This window comes from Perca fluviatilis, chromosome 1, assembly GCF_010015445.1.
Source record: "Perca fluviatilis chromosome 1, GENO_Pfluv_1.0, whole genome shotgun sequence".
In the NCBI taxonomy this organism is placed as follows: Eukaryota; Metazoa; Chordata; class Actinopteri; order Perciformes; family Percidae; genus Perca; species Perca fluviatilis.
In genome coordinates this window covers 29,789,644-29,806,873 of record NC_053112.1, presented here as the reverse complement: position 1 = coordinate 29,806,873, position 17,230 = coordinate 29,789,644, and the positions used below count along the sequence as shown (strand labels likewise).

The window sequence follows — 17,230 nt, the reverse complement described above, 5'->3', positions numbered from 1 at the left end:
TAAATCACACTTCCGATAAGTTAAACATGTTATGTCTACACTGTGCTCTTTAACTGTAGGAAGAAAGCAGATTAAATGAATACAAAAATCAACTCACACAGCAGCTGCATTATATAGCACTAATATTCTAAAAGTGCCATGTAACAACTGTACTTCAAGTTCAAGACCATGATTGATGACATGAAGCTGCACTCGTATGGGTTGACTAGTTGCTGTGTCAGGTTAGTGGTTTATAGTGGTTTTGAAACAACAGGGGCTGTGTTTGTCAAACAGTGATAATTAAATGTTTAACATTTTCTTTCCTTTACGTTTTGGTGTCCTTATACAAAAAAAATTTCTTTGACATAACAAGCTATAAATTGACACAAAGAATGTCAGATCTGGTTCAACAGGTAATTTGTCAACATACATACTGCAACAATGATAACTGGTCATAGCAACCAGATACTACGTTTCCTCCCCATTGAACCACAGGTAATGAGCGCTCCCATTGTGTTTTCAGATCACTCTGCGGTGTGCTCATAGCACACCTGTTTAACTTCCATTAGACAAGATGCACCCATATGGCTCTCAACTATATGTCAGCCAGTCCTCCACATAGGACTGTATATTTTTTGTTTCTCGCATTGCATCATCATCAGCAGCAGCAGCAGCAACATCATTATCATCTCTCTGTGTATTTAAGAAAAGCTATTACTAAATAATTCAACTATTTAAAGTTAATTTAATGTCTGTTAAATCTATTCAATGTTAGCAGTATTATGCAACCAAGTGGACTTAGTAAACCATGCTGAACAATCACATACTCTATACAAACATGAAAGTGAGTATACAATGTTATCTCCTGTGTGCGTGTGCTGATGTCAGCTTGGCGATATGAATTGTTTTGCCCTGAAGCAGCTCATGTGACAATGTGTCACTCAGGGTGTGGCTTTTCTTGACCTGCTCAAAGAGAGAAGTGTATATTGTACATTTGAAGTGTATATTGTACAAATGTAAGGCAGTAAAATATAGTCATTAAACATATACTGCTCACAGAATAAAATTCTTCATCTACTCGACTCAATGATTGTTTTCTCAATTCATTGTTTGGTCTTTAAAATGTCAGAAAGTGATACAAATATCCATCAAAATTTCCCAGAGCAGGAAATCCTCTCATCGGAGAAGTTGCAACCAGAGAAATGTTGACATTCTTGGTAATTGACTTAAATCATGAATCAAGTTATTGCCAATCAATGTTGATCAACTAATTGATTGATTGTGTCCAATTATTTCCACTGTACTTTACAACAGAGTCTACATAAGCACTTAGTATGAAATATAATAGTAAAACAGAAATAAATTGTCATTATTATAAGCTGCTGTTCGAGAATAATTATGACCATCTACAGTTTAGGCTTTCAGTCAACAAACAAAAGTATTTTCTTGTGCTAAAACAAATGCTAACAGGACCTATTTTTCAAAGATTTTTTGGTGAGACAAATAAAAACACACTATCTTTTACAGTCACAGACTTTTACTGCTGGCCACTTGGGCACCATCACTGGAAGAGTCATTGTTGAGTGCTTTGTTTATGGGCACAGAAACTGAAAGAAGGAACACTCTTCTCATTTGGCTCTCCATCCAGATTTTTCTAAACCGTACAGAGATTAAAACGGATTAAATAACAGACATTTACAGACCTCTGTGAAGCTTCCATAATCCCCATACTTTATCATCATGTCAAGTCAGAGTACTTTGACCACTAATGTCCATCTTACAGGTTTATAGCATGGAATATTTTCTGTTAAACTACAGCGAGATTGGTCAAAACTGTCATATTTACTGAAACACATTGAATGAAAAGGTTTTTGTGTTTGGCAGAATCATAGCTGTTTAGCAACAGTATCAAAGGCAAGCATCGACTTTAAGATTTTAATAAAGCAACTTTTTATGGCTGCCGATACGTATGTAATTTGTTTGAACAAAGACCAACCTATTCAACAGTAAAAGAGACACATCAAGGTCGCTGGGGTGGGTGTTTGTTTAAGACACAATGGATATATGGACTTTGATCTCATGTATTGTGGAGATTATCACCATGGTATGATGGAAACAGCTACAATTAAAAAGACAACAAAATTAGAAAAGAAAAGAAAGAGTCACCCTTAATGTCCCTCTCTCTCTCCATTTTAATCATTACATGGATTAGCAATTAAATGCCTCTTTTTTTTCTTAAATAAATAAGGCAAAGGCATCTATGTTCCCATTCGTTGGAGAAAGATAGACTATTAGTTTGCCAAGACATTAACAATGTGACCTATCTAGCAAATGTGTGTGTGTGTGTGTGTGTGTGTGTGTGTGTGTGTGTGTGTGTGTGTGTGTGTGTGTGTGTGTGTGTGTGTGTGTGTGTGTGTGTGCGTGTGTGTGTGTGTGTGTTTGTGCTGTGTGGTGTGGGAGCGCAGATTGGCTAGATGGCAGTAAAATAAAGGTACACACGGACCATAAACATGCAATTAAAGAATTGTAAAGTTGGATAAGGAAAAAAGAATTTACTTCCGGTTGAAACGATTTTATTATCAAAAACAAAAGTGTAATAGTAACTAGCAAGAAGCTATATGGTCTGTTTAAATTTAGTGAGTGGTACATACCACAATCTGTTACTACTACACTATTGAAATTATGGATAAATATAGGGGTTAAAACATGCTATGTGGGCTATGTTTTGGTGACTGACCAGATCTTTTCTCTAGGCGTAGGCAAAGATCCTCTGGGCGCCAAGCATTAGGACAAAGATCCAACATGAAAACATTTTTTACTTTTTTATTTTATTTTAACTCTCTACATTTTGGATATCCCCAGTGGTTTTCTTATTGCCACCATAAAAAGTGTCAATTTTGCACATAAGATACTGGCATATTGTTATTGTTTTCAACTGCTCTAATGTTTTATGTAAAGCACTTTGAATTGCCATGTTGCTGAAATGTGCTATACAAATAGCTGCCTTACCTTGCCATGTAATGTTCTAAGCACCTCATTCTCCCAAGGGGACACATTGTTTTTTGTTTCTTTCCCCAATGGCTTTTCTTCTTGCAGCCCCATCATTTCATTTGACACATCAAATTCGAATAACTCATAAAATTCAAATTCCATAATTTTCCGTCATCTGGTCTTGGTTTGTATTTTATTGCTTTAAATCAATTGTGAACAACAGACTTGACTGCACGGTGAGTGGTTTTGTTTTGAAAAACCTCAGACCGGAAGCTCCTGTTTCACTCTGCCCGACTTGACATTAGAAAAACGGGAAGCAGGAACCGAGGGGAGAAGGGTCTATAATGAGACCGCTGCTGATGCGCCCTTCGGTCGTCTGTTTGGCGACAGTTTTCGGCTCATTTTCCACCTCTCGAACCAAACTCGTCACACAAGCAGCAGTCGGTCCTCATTTGCTGTCTTTCAGAAAAACGATGCACTATCAAACGGAGGAGAGAGGACAGCCCCATTCGCCTGACTACCGGATTTATTTTAGTAAGTTAATCATCGCCACTGTGGCAGAAACCATGCGTGTCCCCTGCTTTTCATAGCGTTACGGTTTGGCAGCACCAGGTTGTAATTTCCCGTTTGTACAGTGGCAAACCCATTGGTTTTGTTGACATCTGGCACAATTTGTTTTTTTTGCATGTGGCACTTTTACCACAAAGGTTTTAGAGAGGAAAACCCCACCAGCCACCAGTGTTAGCCCCCCCCAGTGTTCTGTAGGCTGAAATGGTTCGTCGGCAGAAAGCAACATGGATGTATAATAAGACCGGAAAGCAAGGAGGATGTTTCACTTACGGCAATTCCTCACGTGGTTCTACTTCCTGTTTGGGCGGTCTCGTGGATAACTACACCAAAATAACGCTGAAAGAGATGAACTAGTATTATCTCATCAACACAGTACAATTGATTCAAGTTAAACTCATGAAATTGTGATGCAGATGTTGAGACTAGGGATGGGAGATCTGGAGGAAATCAAATATCATGATATTTTTGACCAAATACCTCGATATCGATACCGCAACGATATTGTAGTGTTGACTATTGGTGCTTTCACAAAATATTTACACAATGAGATTTTTAATAAATAGTCATCAGTAATGTGGATATAATGACTAAGTGGGTAAAGGCAAATAATAGAACAGTTACAACATCACTTTACTGTAATGTAGCCTTTAAAACCAGGAAAAGACAACACTCACCTTATTACGATATTACGAATATCCAAAATCTAAGACGATATCTAGTCTCATATCACGATATCGATATATTGCCCAGCTCTAGTTGAGACATTTATTCACTCACTGTTCAATATAGTCTTACTCACCTAGCAGCATGATATTAACCTCATAACATATTATTCTATTTCCAATATGGGTAATATTACTGTATTTTGGTCGTGACTGCAAGTGTTTTTATACAGATTTTGAGAAAGCATTAGTAACACACATTAATAGTAGGCTAGTGTAAATAATGTCCAGTATAACAATAAATCAACAGTAAGTGGATGTGAGTTGTAAATGACCGTGTAAATTATGTGTAACTCACCATGAATTAAATCTTAAATCAAGGTCCACTCAGCAGCTTTTTCAGGAGCTTTTCAACCACAGCCTTCCTTTGTGGATATAATTTGCTCAGTTGTCATGGAGATCGCTCAATACCTATTTCAGTTTTAGCTATCCCAGTGACAATTGAGTGAACTCTGTCTGCAGAGGAAGAAGGCCTTTTTCCAAGGTTAAGAATATATAAAGTTTTATTTTTGAACTGTTTTGTTTGTTTTGTTTTTCTTAGAAAACTCTGACGGAAAATACATTTCACCATTCCATGACATCTCGCTTAAAGCGGATACGGAACAGGTAACGCTTTAGTTTCTGTTGGATAAATACTGCAGAGAATGACTCTGTTTAGCTATTGAGCTGTAAACACACAATATTCAAACTACTGATTTGTTTTTCTTTTAACAGGACAATGACCTGCCAGCTAAAAAGCCCAAGAAGAATGAGAGTGAGGTACTGTTAAATTCAAATATTTTATGTCTGTTTTACCAGCTGAAAACATTCACCCCCGCATGCACTGCACATACTGTAGCTTTCTTCTGTACTTTCAGATGCTCTTCAACATGGTAGTGGAAGTACCTCGATGGTCAAATGCTAAAATGGAGGTAAGAAGGATATAGATACTGTACCTCACTTTTTTTTATATAAAATTAATTTGATTATTCCACTTTTACTACTACAGCTACTACTGTTTTAGTAAAGGCTGAGGTTGAAATGTTTGAGTAATAACTAGGATGTCAACTTTCATTCAATGATAATCCATTATACATTTTTCTAGAATTCTCTAAAGTGACAATACCAAACTCGTGTACGTCACCAAGAAATTGCTTGACTAAGAAGTCTAAACTGAGGTTCCGATTACTAGAGATTACTCTTTCTGGAGTTAAGGTCATTTTATAGTCGTGCGTAAAATCGACGGCGTAGCCCCGCAGACCCCTCTGCGTCTACACCGGACCCTACACCGTAGCCTGACATGCACCTCTCGAAAAATGTAACTACACGTCGCAGCAATGCACGTCGCTTGGCTGTGGCTTGGTAGCGTTGCGTTTCCCCCGACTCATTTCCTGATTCTCCTTCTCCATAAACAACGTGAAATCAAGGAGAGGGTTAACTTTTCCTGCTACAGATTTCCCACCGTGGTCAGAAAACACAGGGGAGACACTTTGTTTCTCTCACGATGACTCTAGAGTCGCTACTCGCGCCGAAGCTAATCGCTGTCACTCTCTCACTTCTCCCTCGCTGATGACCGATCAGATGGCCAGAGACTTGACTTGAACTTGCCCCTCAAAGACTTGAGACTTGACTTAGACTTCCAAAAAATGACTTGTGAACATCTCTGGAGAGAAATTACAATTAAGTATGCTTCAGACATGAAAATCAGTCACCTTTCGGCAAAATTCGCCGTTTTGAAACCAAAATAGGTGACCTACGTGAATCGTGTAGATTCGATGAGAAAATGTTTAAGGGGGGGGGGGTTCTGGTTTGTTTTGATGTGCTGGATTCAACCAATCATCGAACTTCCACCTACCAATGAAACGAGTTCTAGCCAATCACATTCACACAAGTATGCCGGGTCTTTGCCAAAATGTGAGAGTGCGGTGCCCATAGAACAAGTGCCGGTGTGGTCTCCGTGGTAACGTGGCTAAAAAGAAATGGAGGCAAAGTTTATCAAACTTGGAGCATGTAGATACAGCTTTAGTTGAGAAAGTAGTTAAAATAAATGGCGCTGGGCATGAATAGAGGACAAGAGGAAAAGGGTGGAGACGGGAAGCCGTTTAGCACTCGGTGCCTCAAATTGAGGGAGCCGGGTGCTTGCTTCTGCAGCGCATGTTGAAGGAAGATACTTTACGGCAGCAGCGGTAAGAAAGTGCTTGCTAGTCATTAGATGCTAGTCACAAAGCTTCGGTCCGTGCACTCTGTCATACGTGTAAGTTACCGGCAACGACCGCTACCGTTACGACTGTTCCTTCACTGACCGACCGTGAAACAAACAATATGTGTGTGCACGTTCATAGCGGAACATGATTTGTCATTAATGACGGCCACTGTGTAAAAGATATCTGAAGCCCAAACTGCCTTGACAAAGCTGTCTGTTTGGAATCAGCATTGCAGGTATTTAAACATAACGGCCTTGTCCCAGAGTTTAGACGTCTAGCTATATGAAACGTTTTTAATAAATGTAGGCCTACATGATAAATAATATATAAATTCGCTTTTTTAGTAGTAAAGTTTAGTTTTCACAATGATTCATTGTAGGATTATGATATTATTGCAATATGTACATCCACATTGACTCTTTATTTAACATATGGTTGGAAGAAATAAAAATTGATATTCTTTTTTTTCTTTTTTAGTTTTTAAAAATTATGACTTTTATTATTGTGTAATGTCAGAAGGACTTTAACTGTTTTGCCAGTCAAATTAACTTTAATGAGTGCATATTGAAATATTACACTGTTGGTTGGCAAAAACGGACACCCCCGGAGAGGGGTAATATCCTTCTCACCTTTTTCACCCCTGACTGACCTGTTTTCATGCCTGATGCTTTAACACTGGCGAAAGCACACACTCACACATAAACATACACCTTCAATAAATGATTTAATTTCCAGATTGCAACTAAGGAACCGCTGAACCCGATCAAACAAGACGTAAAGAAAGGAAAGCTCCGGTATGTTGCCAACATATTTCCCCATAAAGGTTACATTTGGAATTATGGGGCGCTCCCACAGGTGAGGAAAATACACAGTATGAATTAAGCCATTAAGACTTCTTGTGAATTTCTTTGTGCACGTCCATCATCTACATGCTTTATTAATTTTTCAATGACAGACAAATAACGACACTGCAATTGGAAAGCTTAGTGATTAATTTTGTTTTTATTGAAAATAAAAAAAAAGTCACAGTTTATATATTTATTTATTTATTTATTTAGGTAGTTGGTTGAAATGTTTGCTAGAGATGTTTGATTTTGTACATGTTTTTGAACTGTTTCTTGGAAAAGACATGGGAGGACCCAAACCACACAGACAAAGAGACAAATTGTTGTGGTGATAATGATCCCATTGACGTTTGTGAGATCGGCACCCAGGTAAGACTGCTTTAGTTGTATATACTGTATATAAATTATATCATAGTAAGACTGCTTTAGTTGTATATACTGTATATAAATTATATCATAGTAAGACTGCTTTAGTTGTATATACTGTATATAAATTATAGTTTTTTACTCACTTTATACAGTACTAGTGCAGTGCCTGTTTGGATGGGCCAATTGCTTGACCTCCTGTATTGCTGCTTGCAGCTTTCTCTAGAACCATTGTACTCCAAAATAACTTACAGAAGGCCCCCAGAGCACTTAAATTCCAACTGTAGGCATATGCTACTGACTTATTGTGTACTTATTTACATTTACCTGACAGAGAACGTTGAAAATTCAGATTCTATTCACAAAATACCACAATTAAAATATGATTCATTAAACTATCCAGCATTATATTAGAGTTGAAAATCTCCACCTTGAAGTACATTGTGCTGAGTGATAGGGCCTCTCTTTTGACTGACATTTGAAAGCAGAACTTGCACTGTGCGGTCCCAGGCGGTGTTATGTGGCATAAGTAAAGAGCCTCCTGATTAGAGGATGGATACAGACAGAGATGGATACAGACAGATATTTAGAAATGATGTTCGGGTCGGGCTTTGTCACATCAGCGTGATAAAGATAATTTTTTGGGGGCTTTTCCCTTTATTTGAAAGTGGATGGACATGAAAGGGGGAGAGAGATGGGGGATGACACGCAGCAAAGGGCAGCAGGTCGGACTCTAATCCTGCGCCGCTGCATTCAGCCAACGCTCTTACTGGGTGAGCTAGAGGCCGCCCCAGAACATTTTAAATTTAAAACCGCTTATTTTGTAGGTGCGCGCCTGTGTTAACGTGTGCTTGTTGACCCGTGTGCGCTGATGCGCTCATCTGTTGACATTTCCGAATGCCTTCCTACAGTTGCTTGATAAAAGCGGGCTTTCCACACAAACAAACGCTATGTGTCATTAGTATGAGAAAAAAATGAGATTTTAACTGTGTCGGACTCAGACATAAATATCTTTCCTGTCGGGCTTGGGTCGGGTTCGGTTACTGCTCTGTCGGACGCGGGCCGGGCTCGGACAGAAAAATACGGTCCGATTTGCACTCTACTCCTGATGTGTGTTTTTTTGTAATTCGTTATTTATAAAACTCAACCTGTAACACATGCTGCAGGTTTAATCAGTCGCGTTTCGGCTCATGTAGAGATTCAACGTGTCCGCTTTTTTCGTGTAGCAGTCACACATCGTGGTAGTTTTAAGCGATGTGGCCCAGGCGGTAGAAGCAGGGAACCCGGCTGAGCAACGTGCAGAACGGCCAGAAAAATGTGTGCAACAAAACAACGTGCTGGAGAGCCTCAACCTGTAAACACATGTTGCAGCGCTGCTCAATCAGTCGCGGCTCAGCTGTGGCTCATCTAGAGATTCAGTGTGTCGCCTATTTCATCATTTGCACGTAGGGTAGACACCAATGAGATTTTGGCAGATGATCAGTTTTTGGCAAGACACCTATGGCCGGTGAACCGCAATCAATGAGCCTTGTAGGGATTTAACAACTCACCGCCCCCGCTTCTGTACTGCACATGCGTGGGAACACATGCACGGAGATATCCCGATTTATAGAAAGATACACTTGTAATTGTTTAATTGATTGATTTGACTGTTTATTTGTAATTTGTTGGTCTGTTCTTTAGGTGTGCTTTCCAGGCCAGGTGATCCAAGTGAAAGTCCTTGGCATCTTGGCCATGATCGATGAGGGAGAAATGGACTGGAAGGTCATCGCTATCAATGCTAAGGACCCAGATGCCAAAAACCTGAATAGTGGGTGTTTTTTCACAGATCATATCAACAGTCACCTAGCCTAGAAATCTAGACCCACCCTACCGGCAGCAAATTTAATTTGCAGCCAGGGGGGTCTAGGCACTCTCCGTTGGCTTGTGAGCTGGAAAAACCAAACTCTGGTCAGGCCAATCACATCGTGTATAGAGTCGGTGGGCGGGCTTATGGCTGCTGCTGCTGCTGGGAACAGCGGTCTTCTGGAAGACTTGGAGTTAAGCTTTTCTTTGAGAAAAGAAAAAAGAACGGCACAGAAATCATTCTTAAAAAAGGAAGATGTGTTCGGAGTTTTGCCGACCGGATACGGCAGACGTTTAATCTATCAACTAGCTTCGCTACCTTCTTTGTTGCTCTGCCTGGTTGTAGCGCTATCCTATTGCGTGCAGAGGGAATTTGAAAGACAACCGTTTATCCCGCCCCTCGGATTGAGGCCTGTCAATGGTGAGTTCCCAGATCCAACATCTTGATGTGGGTCTGGCTTGTCAGGCTAACAGTCACCATCTAAAAGCTGCCTTACACGGATCCATTCTCCGTCCTGAAGTTCAGGAAACCTGGCATGATCATAAGTCAGGGAAATTAGAATTTTATCTGCAATGTGCTAAACAAGACAATCAGGTAAACGTGGCTTATGTTAAGATAAACGTGTTAATTGAATTAAAAATCCTTTAAAGAGAAGTTGCCCAAACTCCAGAGCTTGTCAGATCCGCACTTGACCACGTACTATAAATACGGTACTGATGTACCTGCACTGCCCAGTTCAGATTCAAGTGCTTGAATTTGGAAAGAGATATTTGCAAATACAACACATAAACCCCGTTAGCAACTTCAACTTCAACAGTAACTTTAGACTGTGGTTAAACATGTACCTAGAACATACCCTGTGGAGTTTCTATTGTCAACATGGCTTTGTTTACATTCAACAAACATTGTATGTTTCCTGAAGGCCCCATACAGCATTTGCAATGCCTGTTTCTTAATATTTTAAGCCTTTTTTCCAATACAGCTGCAACCTTCTACTAATGTTGTTTTAATGGGGTCTGGCTACTTTTTATGAGCCATTATAAATTGATTACATGTTTACTTTTACATGTATGTGTTTGTAATCTCTAAATATGTAACACTTACTATCCTTCCAAAGGATGTACATAGTCAACATCTTCTTGTTTTTGCATGAAGAGTACAGAGTCATATCTAATTCATACCAAGATGAATAAGGTGCAAATTGGTCCTCTGTTCTTATTCTGCTGAGTGCGTTTGTGTTTTCCTCAGGCATAGAGGACGTGCGCAAGAGCCGGCCTGGTCATTTAGAGGCAACTGTTGACTGGTTTAGGAAATATAAGGTGCCTGATGGAAAGCCCGAGAACCAATTTGGATTCAATGGACAATTCAAAGACAAGGTACTGAGAGCTTCGGAACACCAAACACAGTACGTAGATAAGACAAGCCAGTTTGTGTACTAGGGGTTGGGATCTATTGTGGTCTCAGTGGCTATAACTGAACATGCTCAAATTGATTGCTCCCTAAGAAATCAAAGGATGCGTTTTTCTCTTGACGATTCTCTGATTTTTATAGGACTTTGCAGTTAAGATCATAAAGTCCACCCATGAGCACTGGAGGGCACTAGTGCAGAAGCAGACAAATAGCGGAGGGATCGAATGGTAAGTTGGTAGTTTAAAAAAAACTGCAGTGTGTATGTGTGTGATGTACATATACAGTACAATAGGCATATGTAAGTGTAATGAACACTATTTACTTTTTTGATCAGCAAAAACATCTCCTGCTGCGAGAGCCCTTTCAAATGCAGTGCAGATGAGGCCAGAGATGTGGTGGAATCGGTGAGAACTTTCATATGTAGTTGTTTCACAATGACAATAGCAAACACAATAATAGCTTATAAAACTGTATCAGAGTTAGGTTTGGTAATTGTCCTGTATAACATTTGACACCCAAGGCCCCTGCATTCGTCATCGCACACGCGGTGTCTCCAGATGGTAAGTAAATAATAACTAACCTGCATTCAATTTGGTTTGTTTGAGGTATTACATGTTTCAACATATTTATATGGGTTTTTAAATCTTTTTTTGCACAGTGGACAAGTGGCATTTTGTCTAAAGCCCTAAAGACAATATGGAAACCAACAAAACCATTTGAAGCAGTTTGAAGCAGCTGCATCTTTTGAATGCAACTAGATTAGTTTTTCTGGTAAGGACTCCTCAGCTGTATAAAGTGGTATCTAAGTTTATCATCCAATAATTTGTTAAAAAAAAAAGGTGACATGCAGTACCTTGAAAATATGAGCCAGTGAAGATCTGTACGAGATGTGTTTTTTTTGGTTTCATGTTGGACACCATATTGATTTATTATAATTATAATTTAGAGGGTAATCGCAAAAATAATTGGTCTCCTTTCTATTAAACTGTAAATGATAATGTATATGTACTGCAGTAGTTTTGTGTCAAATGTCCAGGTCCAGCCTTGTATAAGACTGAAAGTCGTGCTAAAATGGTCTCATCGCTTTCTGCTAGCAACCCCAGTCACGACACATTTTGTATGTAACAACTAAATAATTTCTTCCTGTTTGGATAAATAAAAAAACTAAGACGTGAACATGGCATCATCTCTTTCGAGTTTCATCTGTAATTACACATTTCAAAACTTGTGGACAACGAAGCCCAAGAATTTTAATATTAGTATTAACTTGGAGAAACAAATCAAATTGATTTAAATAAATATACATTTTATTAAAAAAACACCCACATCTCAGCAATATCAGGAATGATATTATACACAGCTTTCAAATAAACGGCATTCGTTACATTACAATACTTACAGTATTCCCCATCCTTAATTTCCATTTTTTTGTAGCATACCGAACTTCAGGAGAACAAGGGAAGCCTTAAAAAATAAAATGACAGGCAAAAAGTTGCACTTTTTTTATACCCTTAGTGTCTAACTGCAAAAAAGACCAAGTGCTAGCTTAACCTTCGAGTTGAGCACATATAGCACACTAGTTAAGCCCAGAAAGTTATTCAAGTTATGTTGACTCACTCAGAAACACTCTGAAGCATCTTCAAGTATGGCTATGCTTTTAACCCGCTATATTATCTTAGACACCTTGGCTTTCTCATCAACAACCTGCTACTGTAGCTGGGTTCTGTACAATGAAATTCAACATTTTATGTAGATTCTCTTTACAAAATTGGAACAGTTAAAAAAACTAGAACTTCTAATGTCTGAGCGAACAGGATACTATAACTGTAAACAGTGAGCATACATTTACAGACTTCCTGGATAATTTAACCATGATCATTCTGTTGACCTGAAAGAACCTAAAGAATATTTAAAGATATGATGAGGATTGCTGATAGAGGAGCTGTGGGTCAATTTAACAGAAAAAGAAGAACCTACATCAACATCAAAGAATGAGTTGTATTCCTGCAATACAAGTTCTTGGTATGTACAAATTGACATAATTTTTTTTTTTAACACATTTACAATCTGTTTAAATAAAATGTTTTGTAATTCTTTTATTCCATATTTTTTTCCTGAAAAAGAAATGAAGTGCTTTCAGAAAATGAGTATGTTGAAGAGTGGGGTACGTTGCTATAACATGACAGTCATTCCACTATATATCGCATTAATTCAATCAAATAGATAGGGAAGAAAAATCATTATACAATTGCTTAGTGGTTATAAATAAATTTAACTATACACAGGCACAAAGATGTGCAACTACATTAATCATTGCCCTGGTCTTGCCTCATAGCAAAAGCAAAAACATTACTTTTTACTTAGTCAACATCATACTTTCCCTTTAGTCAACTCAGTGCATATATGTTCAAATTACTTTTAAAAGATTACCACCATCCCACTAGCTAAAATAGGAGTAAAAAACTGCAGGAAAATATTTTTTTCCTCACAAAATATTTTTCTCTTTGTGAAGTAGAGTAGACAAGAATCAGATTCAGGATGCAATGGCAAGTACCTGAATAAGAAAAAGACCAGATGAATACAGGCAATGAACACAGAATTAGTTGAAAATGTCCCTGATTTTACTGTAACATCAAAGATTAAAGTTCAAGTAATACTTTCTCGCAGATTGATAAGAAAGTAAGTAATGAACTCTTATTCCTTTTGTTGGCCAGGAGTTGACCTGTTAACATTTTGCAAGTAATATACAAAGGAAGAAAGGAAAATATGTTCCTATTGCCAAACTAGTTTTGAGGTATATGACAGGTTTGTACTGTACATTATTTAAAAGCCTTCTCACTGCCCAACGAGTCTCACATTGTATGTTTCTAGTAGGTTGGATAGCACCTTATGACATAAAATCAGTTGAAACCCAAAGAAATGCAATGAAATAGCATAAGCATTCTTTACAACACAATCTATAACAGTAATTCGAAAAAGTGAAATTAATTTACTGTACAAATCTCACCTGTTTATCAGCAAGCCAGCTGCCCTCTGAAACTGACACTGAGCCTACCCTGTTTCATGTTCCTCAGTGTATAAAAAGCACATTTCCTAAGCACCACAAACATACAACTACATGTAATATTCACAGTCCAGGTTTGATCAATGAACCTAAAGTAAGGAACATTAAAAACAGTTGATGACAACGAAGTAAACCTGGAAAAAACTGAAATAACAGACTTTTTTCATCAATGTTAAAAATGCACCATAAGAATGGCTCCATTTACAGTATAAATTACATAGAAAAGTGAAAGAAGCACCAACACAAAGATAGTCTAAAAACATCTTTTTGCATGAACTCAAAACAGTTTCATGGATTTGCTCAAATCCTCTTTTGTAAATTCATCAATTTAATTTTAGTGATGCTTAGAAGTTAATTACTGTCAATGTAGCAATAGAGTATAACCATTTTTTTTCTGATTTAAAAGGTATTACCAAAAGATTCTCTTTATCAAAAAGTGCTCTAAAACACTGACTTGCCTAAAACCATTATGCTGATAATTTGATCGTGCAATGATATTTTCAGTGTCCTGTTGACATAAGTCATTCAGTGTCACTCGTAGAGTGAGTTATGGTCATAGTGTGAAGGCATTTTAATTCAAATAAATGGTAATAAGCACACACTTTAGCACCGTGAATGTTGTCATTTACAAAGTCAGTGTTTTATGCCAAGAGTACAATTTTGTAAAAAGAAAAAAAAAATTAAACTGTTTCCATTAAAAATAGGTCCTTGTGTATCAGACTGAAAGCACCAGAGATTTTGACAGTGTGTATCTTGCAAAAGTTGCCAAACAAAAATAAATACATCCTTAGGAGGGTCAACAAGTAAAGATTGATTGTTAAAGAGGTGAAAGACCTGATGTGAAAGGGTATTTGTATCTCATCTGATCACAGGTTCCTTTTTCAACGCTACACTGTTGCTAACCTTAGGGACAGGAAGGAGTGTTTAGACAAGACCATTTGTCTTTGTCATAAATAAAGCACCTTGAATTTTCTTCTTAATGAGTGTTTTTTTTTTTACACAAACTGACTGTAAGGCCCTGTGACCTTGGTGAAGGCGTATGGAGATGTATTGACATAGGTGTTTGTTGTGCACGACAAGGATCCCTCCATTAGTGCCTGGATAAAACGCTTGTAAGGAGGCTCCCCGGTGGTTTCTGATGACTCTGGATGCTCACGCTTCGCCCCCTTCTTGCCCTTGCTAGGTGTCCCCTCGCCACCATTCCTCTCTGCATCTTCCTCCTTCTCTCGAGCCTTCTCTGCCATTTTGGCTTCCCACAGTGCCAAACCATGCTTGGCCTCATTCATATTTTTGTGCTGGTAGAAGACCAAGGAGATGCGTGTTGGATGGTTGCGGTCTGGGTTTTTAACGGGGGTTGTGGCATGGAGCTCCCGTTTTGCACACTCAATAAGGACTGAGCCGTGGCTCGGTGCCACTGCCACACCACCAATGTCGGGGTCCAAGAAGTTGTGCTCATTGTCTGACCACACCTCAGGCTTTTGAGGGGTTGTGGGTGTCTGTGGTGTTCCAGGCTCCTGCTTAATACCAGAGCTCATGAGGCTCCCATTAGGCATACCTAACATTGACTGTGTTTCAGGGTTTAAACACCCGCCACTTAACTGAGCAGAAATCATCTGTGGGCGGGGCATGGCCATCTCTGTCTTGATTTGCATATGCAAAGGATCTTCGCCTGAGGCTAAGATTTGAGGGCTCCTCAGGTATGGATTTGGGTATCCTCCAAACTGATTGCCTTTGCTCACAGCAGCTGTATAGTCTAGACCTCCATGAGCTGAGGGTGCTCTTGAGAGGGGGTCCATAAACTGTGGGTCTGATGCTCCATTAGGACCATAAGGGGAGTAAGGTCTCATAGGGTTTACTGGCCTCATGCTGCAGGCATTGTAACCATTGACCTGTAAACCTGGCTCACCATACCTTGGCGTATAACTGACCTCATAACGTGGATGTACACCGTACTGCTGCTCTGAGTAAAGTGCAGGCCGCTGTTGTCGATACATGTCCAGGTGCTTTTGGTTTGAAGCACAGTATGCATGGTAACTGTCAAGGGGCATTCCTCCGTTACACTGATAACCTGGGTATGGACGATTTGATCCATTAATGTAAGAGTTTGGTACATGGAGTGGGGAGGAGTAAGGGCTGGCTGTTATTAGTGGCTGAGGGGGATACATGGTGCTTGGCTTGGAAGTGCTTGGAAAAGAACCAGGGTGGTTGGGGAACCTGGGGTAGCTGGCTAAATTAGTTGAGCCAGGATAAGGAGAAAGAATGTTCTGGTGCTGTTGTTGCTGTAGTTGCTGATGATGGGCCCCAAGGGGGTGTGTTGGCTGACCTGACTGTAGGATTGCTCCCACAGCACCTGGAATAGGTCCTAGAAAACAAAACCCCCAAAGGATAAAGGCCTAAGCAGCAGCAAAACAATTACACTAGTCTTTGTATGTTGACAAAACGTCCTTACAAAGAGATCAAATATTCAACCGTATTTCCAGCTAGTATTAAAATCCGTCCTGAGTGATCCGATCACAAGTAAACAGCTCTAAGTACAAGTGTGAATCCATCCAGGATGTATTGAGGATGCATTGAGGACACGTTGAGATCCAATCAATCAGACCACATTCGCAGGGGGACTGGGTCACATATAACCACATTCTTCTAGCAGTGTGTACGCGTATGGGTCCTGGGCCACATTAAGGACCACCCCCGACTTAACTGTGAGCTGAACTACTACTAGAAAGTATTTCTCATGTCAAAGAAACCACTGAGAGTAAATTGTGTGTTTTGGATTTGGTTATTATTATACTGTTCTGGTGCAGCCTGCTCTTATATCCCTGGTTGTCTGAAGCTCTGTGCCCCGCGGTTGCCTGCAACAGGCAGCCACCTGTAGACAATTACCTTATTTTTAGTTTTATAAAACGTCAAGCCTAAGCTACGATTCTACTGAGAGCTGGACACAGACTTAAAAAGATATTTCTTTTCTGCACAAGTCCCGGTGATGGTCAGTAGATAACTTATTTCAGAACACAGACAGACTATAGGCAGTGCTTTTTAATTCGTCATCACAAGTTTCTAATGTATGATTTATGTGACCGTACCAACTGAAATTTATCAACACAAACATAACCAGCCTATATGCGAACAGAAATGATGTACGTGTTTCACTCAAGATGCATTTGGATACACATGTAGCTGCCAGGTGTGAACACACGTATTTAGAGCTGTCCACTTGTGATCAGATCACCCACGACAGATTTTAAAACCAGGTG

The 17,230-nt window shown here is 39.2% G+C and overlaps 2 protein-coding genes across 3 annotated transcripts in view; one reads left to right on the top strand and one right to left on the bottom strand.

Annotated features, from left to right (window-relative positions):
* The first annotated feature begins 3,254 nt into the window (after positions 1–3,254).
* ppa2 (inorganic pyrophosphatase 2) lies at positions 3,255–12,093 on the top strand. Its single transcript, XM_039797828.1, has 12 exons — positions 3,255–3,504; positions 4,804–4,868; positions 4,977–5,021; positions 5,120–5,173; positions 7,181–7,300; positions 7,573–7,659; positions 9,340–9,466; positions 10,751–10,878; positions 11,054–11,139; positions 11,247–11,316; positions 11,433–11,472; positions 11,571–12,093. The coding sequence occupies exons 1-12, from the start codon at positions 3,315–3,317 to the stop codon at positions 11,591–11,593; spliced, it is 1,035 nt and encodes a 344-aa protein (XP_039653762.1). The 5' UTR covers positions 3,255–3,314; the 3' UTR covers positions 11,594–12,093.
* A 104-nt stretch (positions 12,094–12,197) lies between these two features.
* tet2 (tet methylcytosine dioxygenase 2) overlaps positions 12,198–17,230 on the bottom strand; it is a 34,190-nt gene continuing 29,157 nt past the window's right edge. For both annotated transcript variants that reach the window (XM_039797815.1, XM_039797806.1), the window contains exon 10: positions 12,198–16,338. In XM_039797815.1, coding sequence (XP_039653749.1) covers positions 14,972–16,338 — 1,367 coding nt within the window. In that variant the 3' untranslated portion in view covers positions 12,198–14,971. The remainder of the gene's footprint in view (positions 16,339–17,230) is intronic.

What these genes read in the sequence shown, in the direction of transcription:
- ppa2 (XM_039797828.1), top strand. Translation starts at nt 3,315, where the DNA reads ATGAGACCGCTGCTGATGCGCCCTTCGGTCGTCTGTTTGGCGACAGTT. An exon ending in TTTGTGAGATCGGCACCCAG is followed by an intron (nt 7,660 to 9,339) that starts GTAAGACTGCTT and finishes TCTGTTCTTTAG; the next exon opens with GTGTGCTTTCCAGGCCAGGT. An exon ending in AATAGCGGAGGGATCGAATG is followed by an intron (nt 11,140 to 11,246) that starts GTAAGTTGGTAG and finishes TTTTTTGATCAG; the next exon opens with CAAAAACATCTCCTGCTGCG.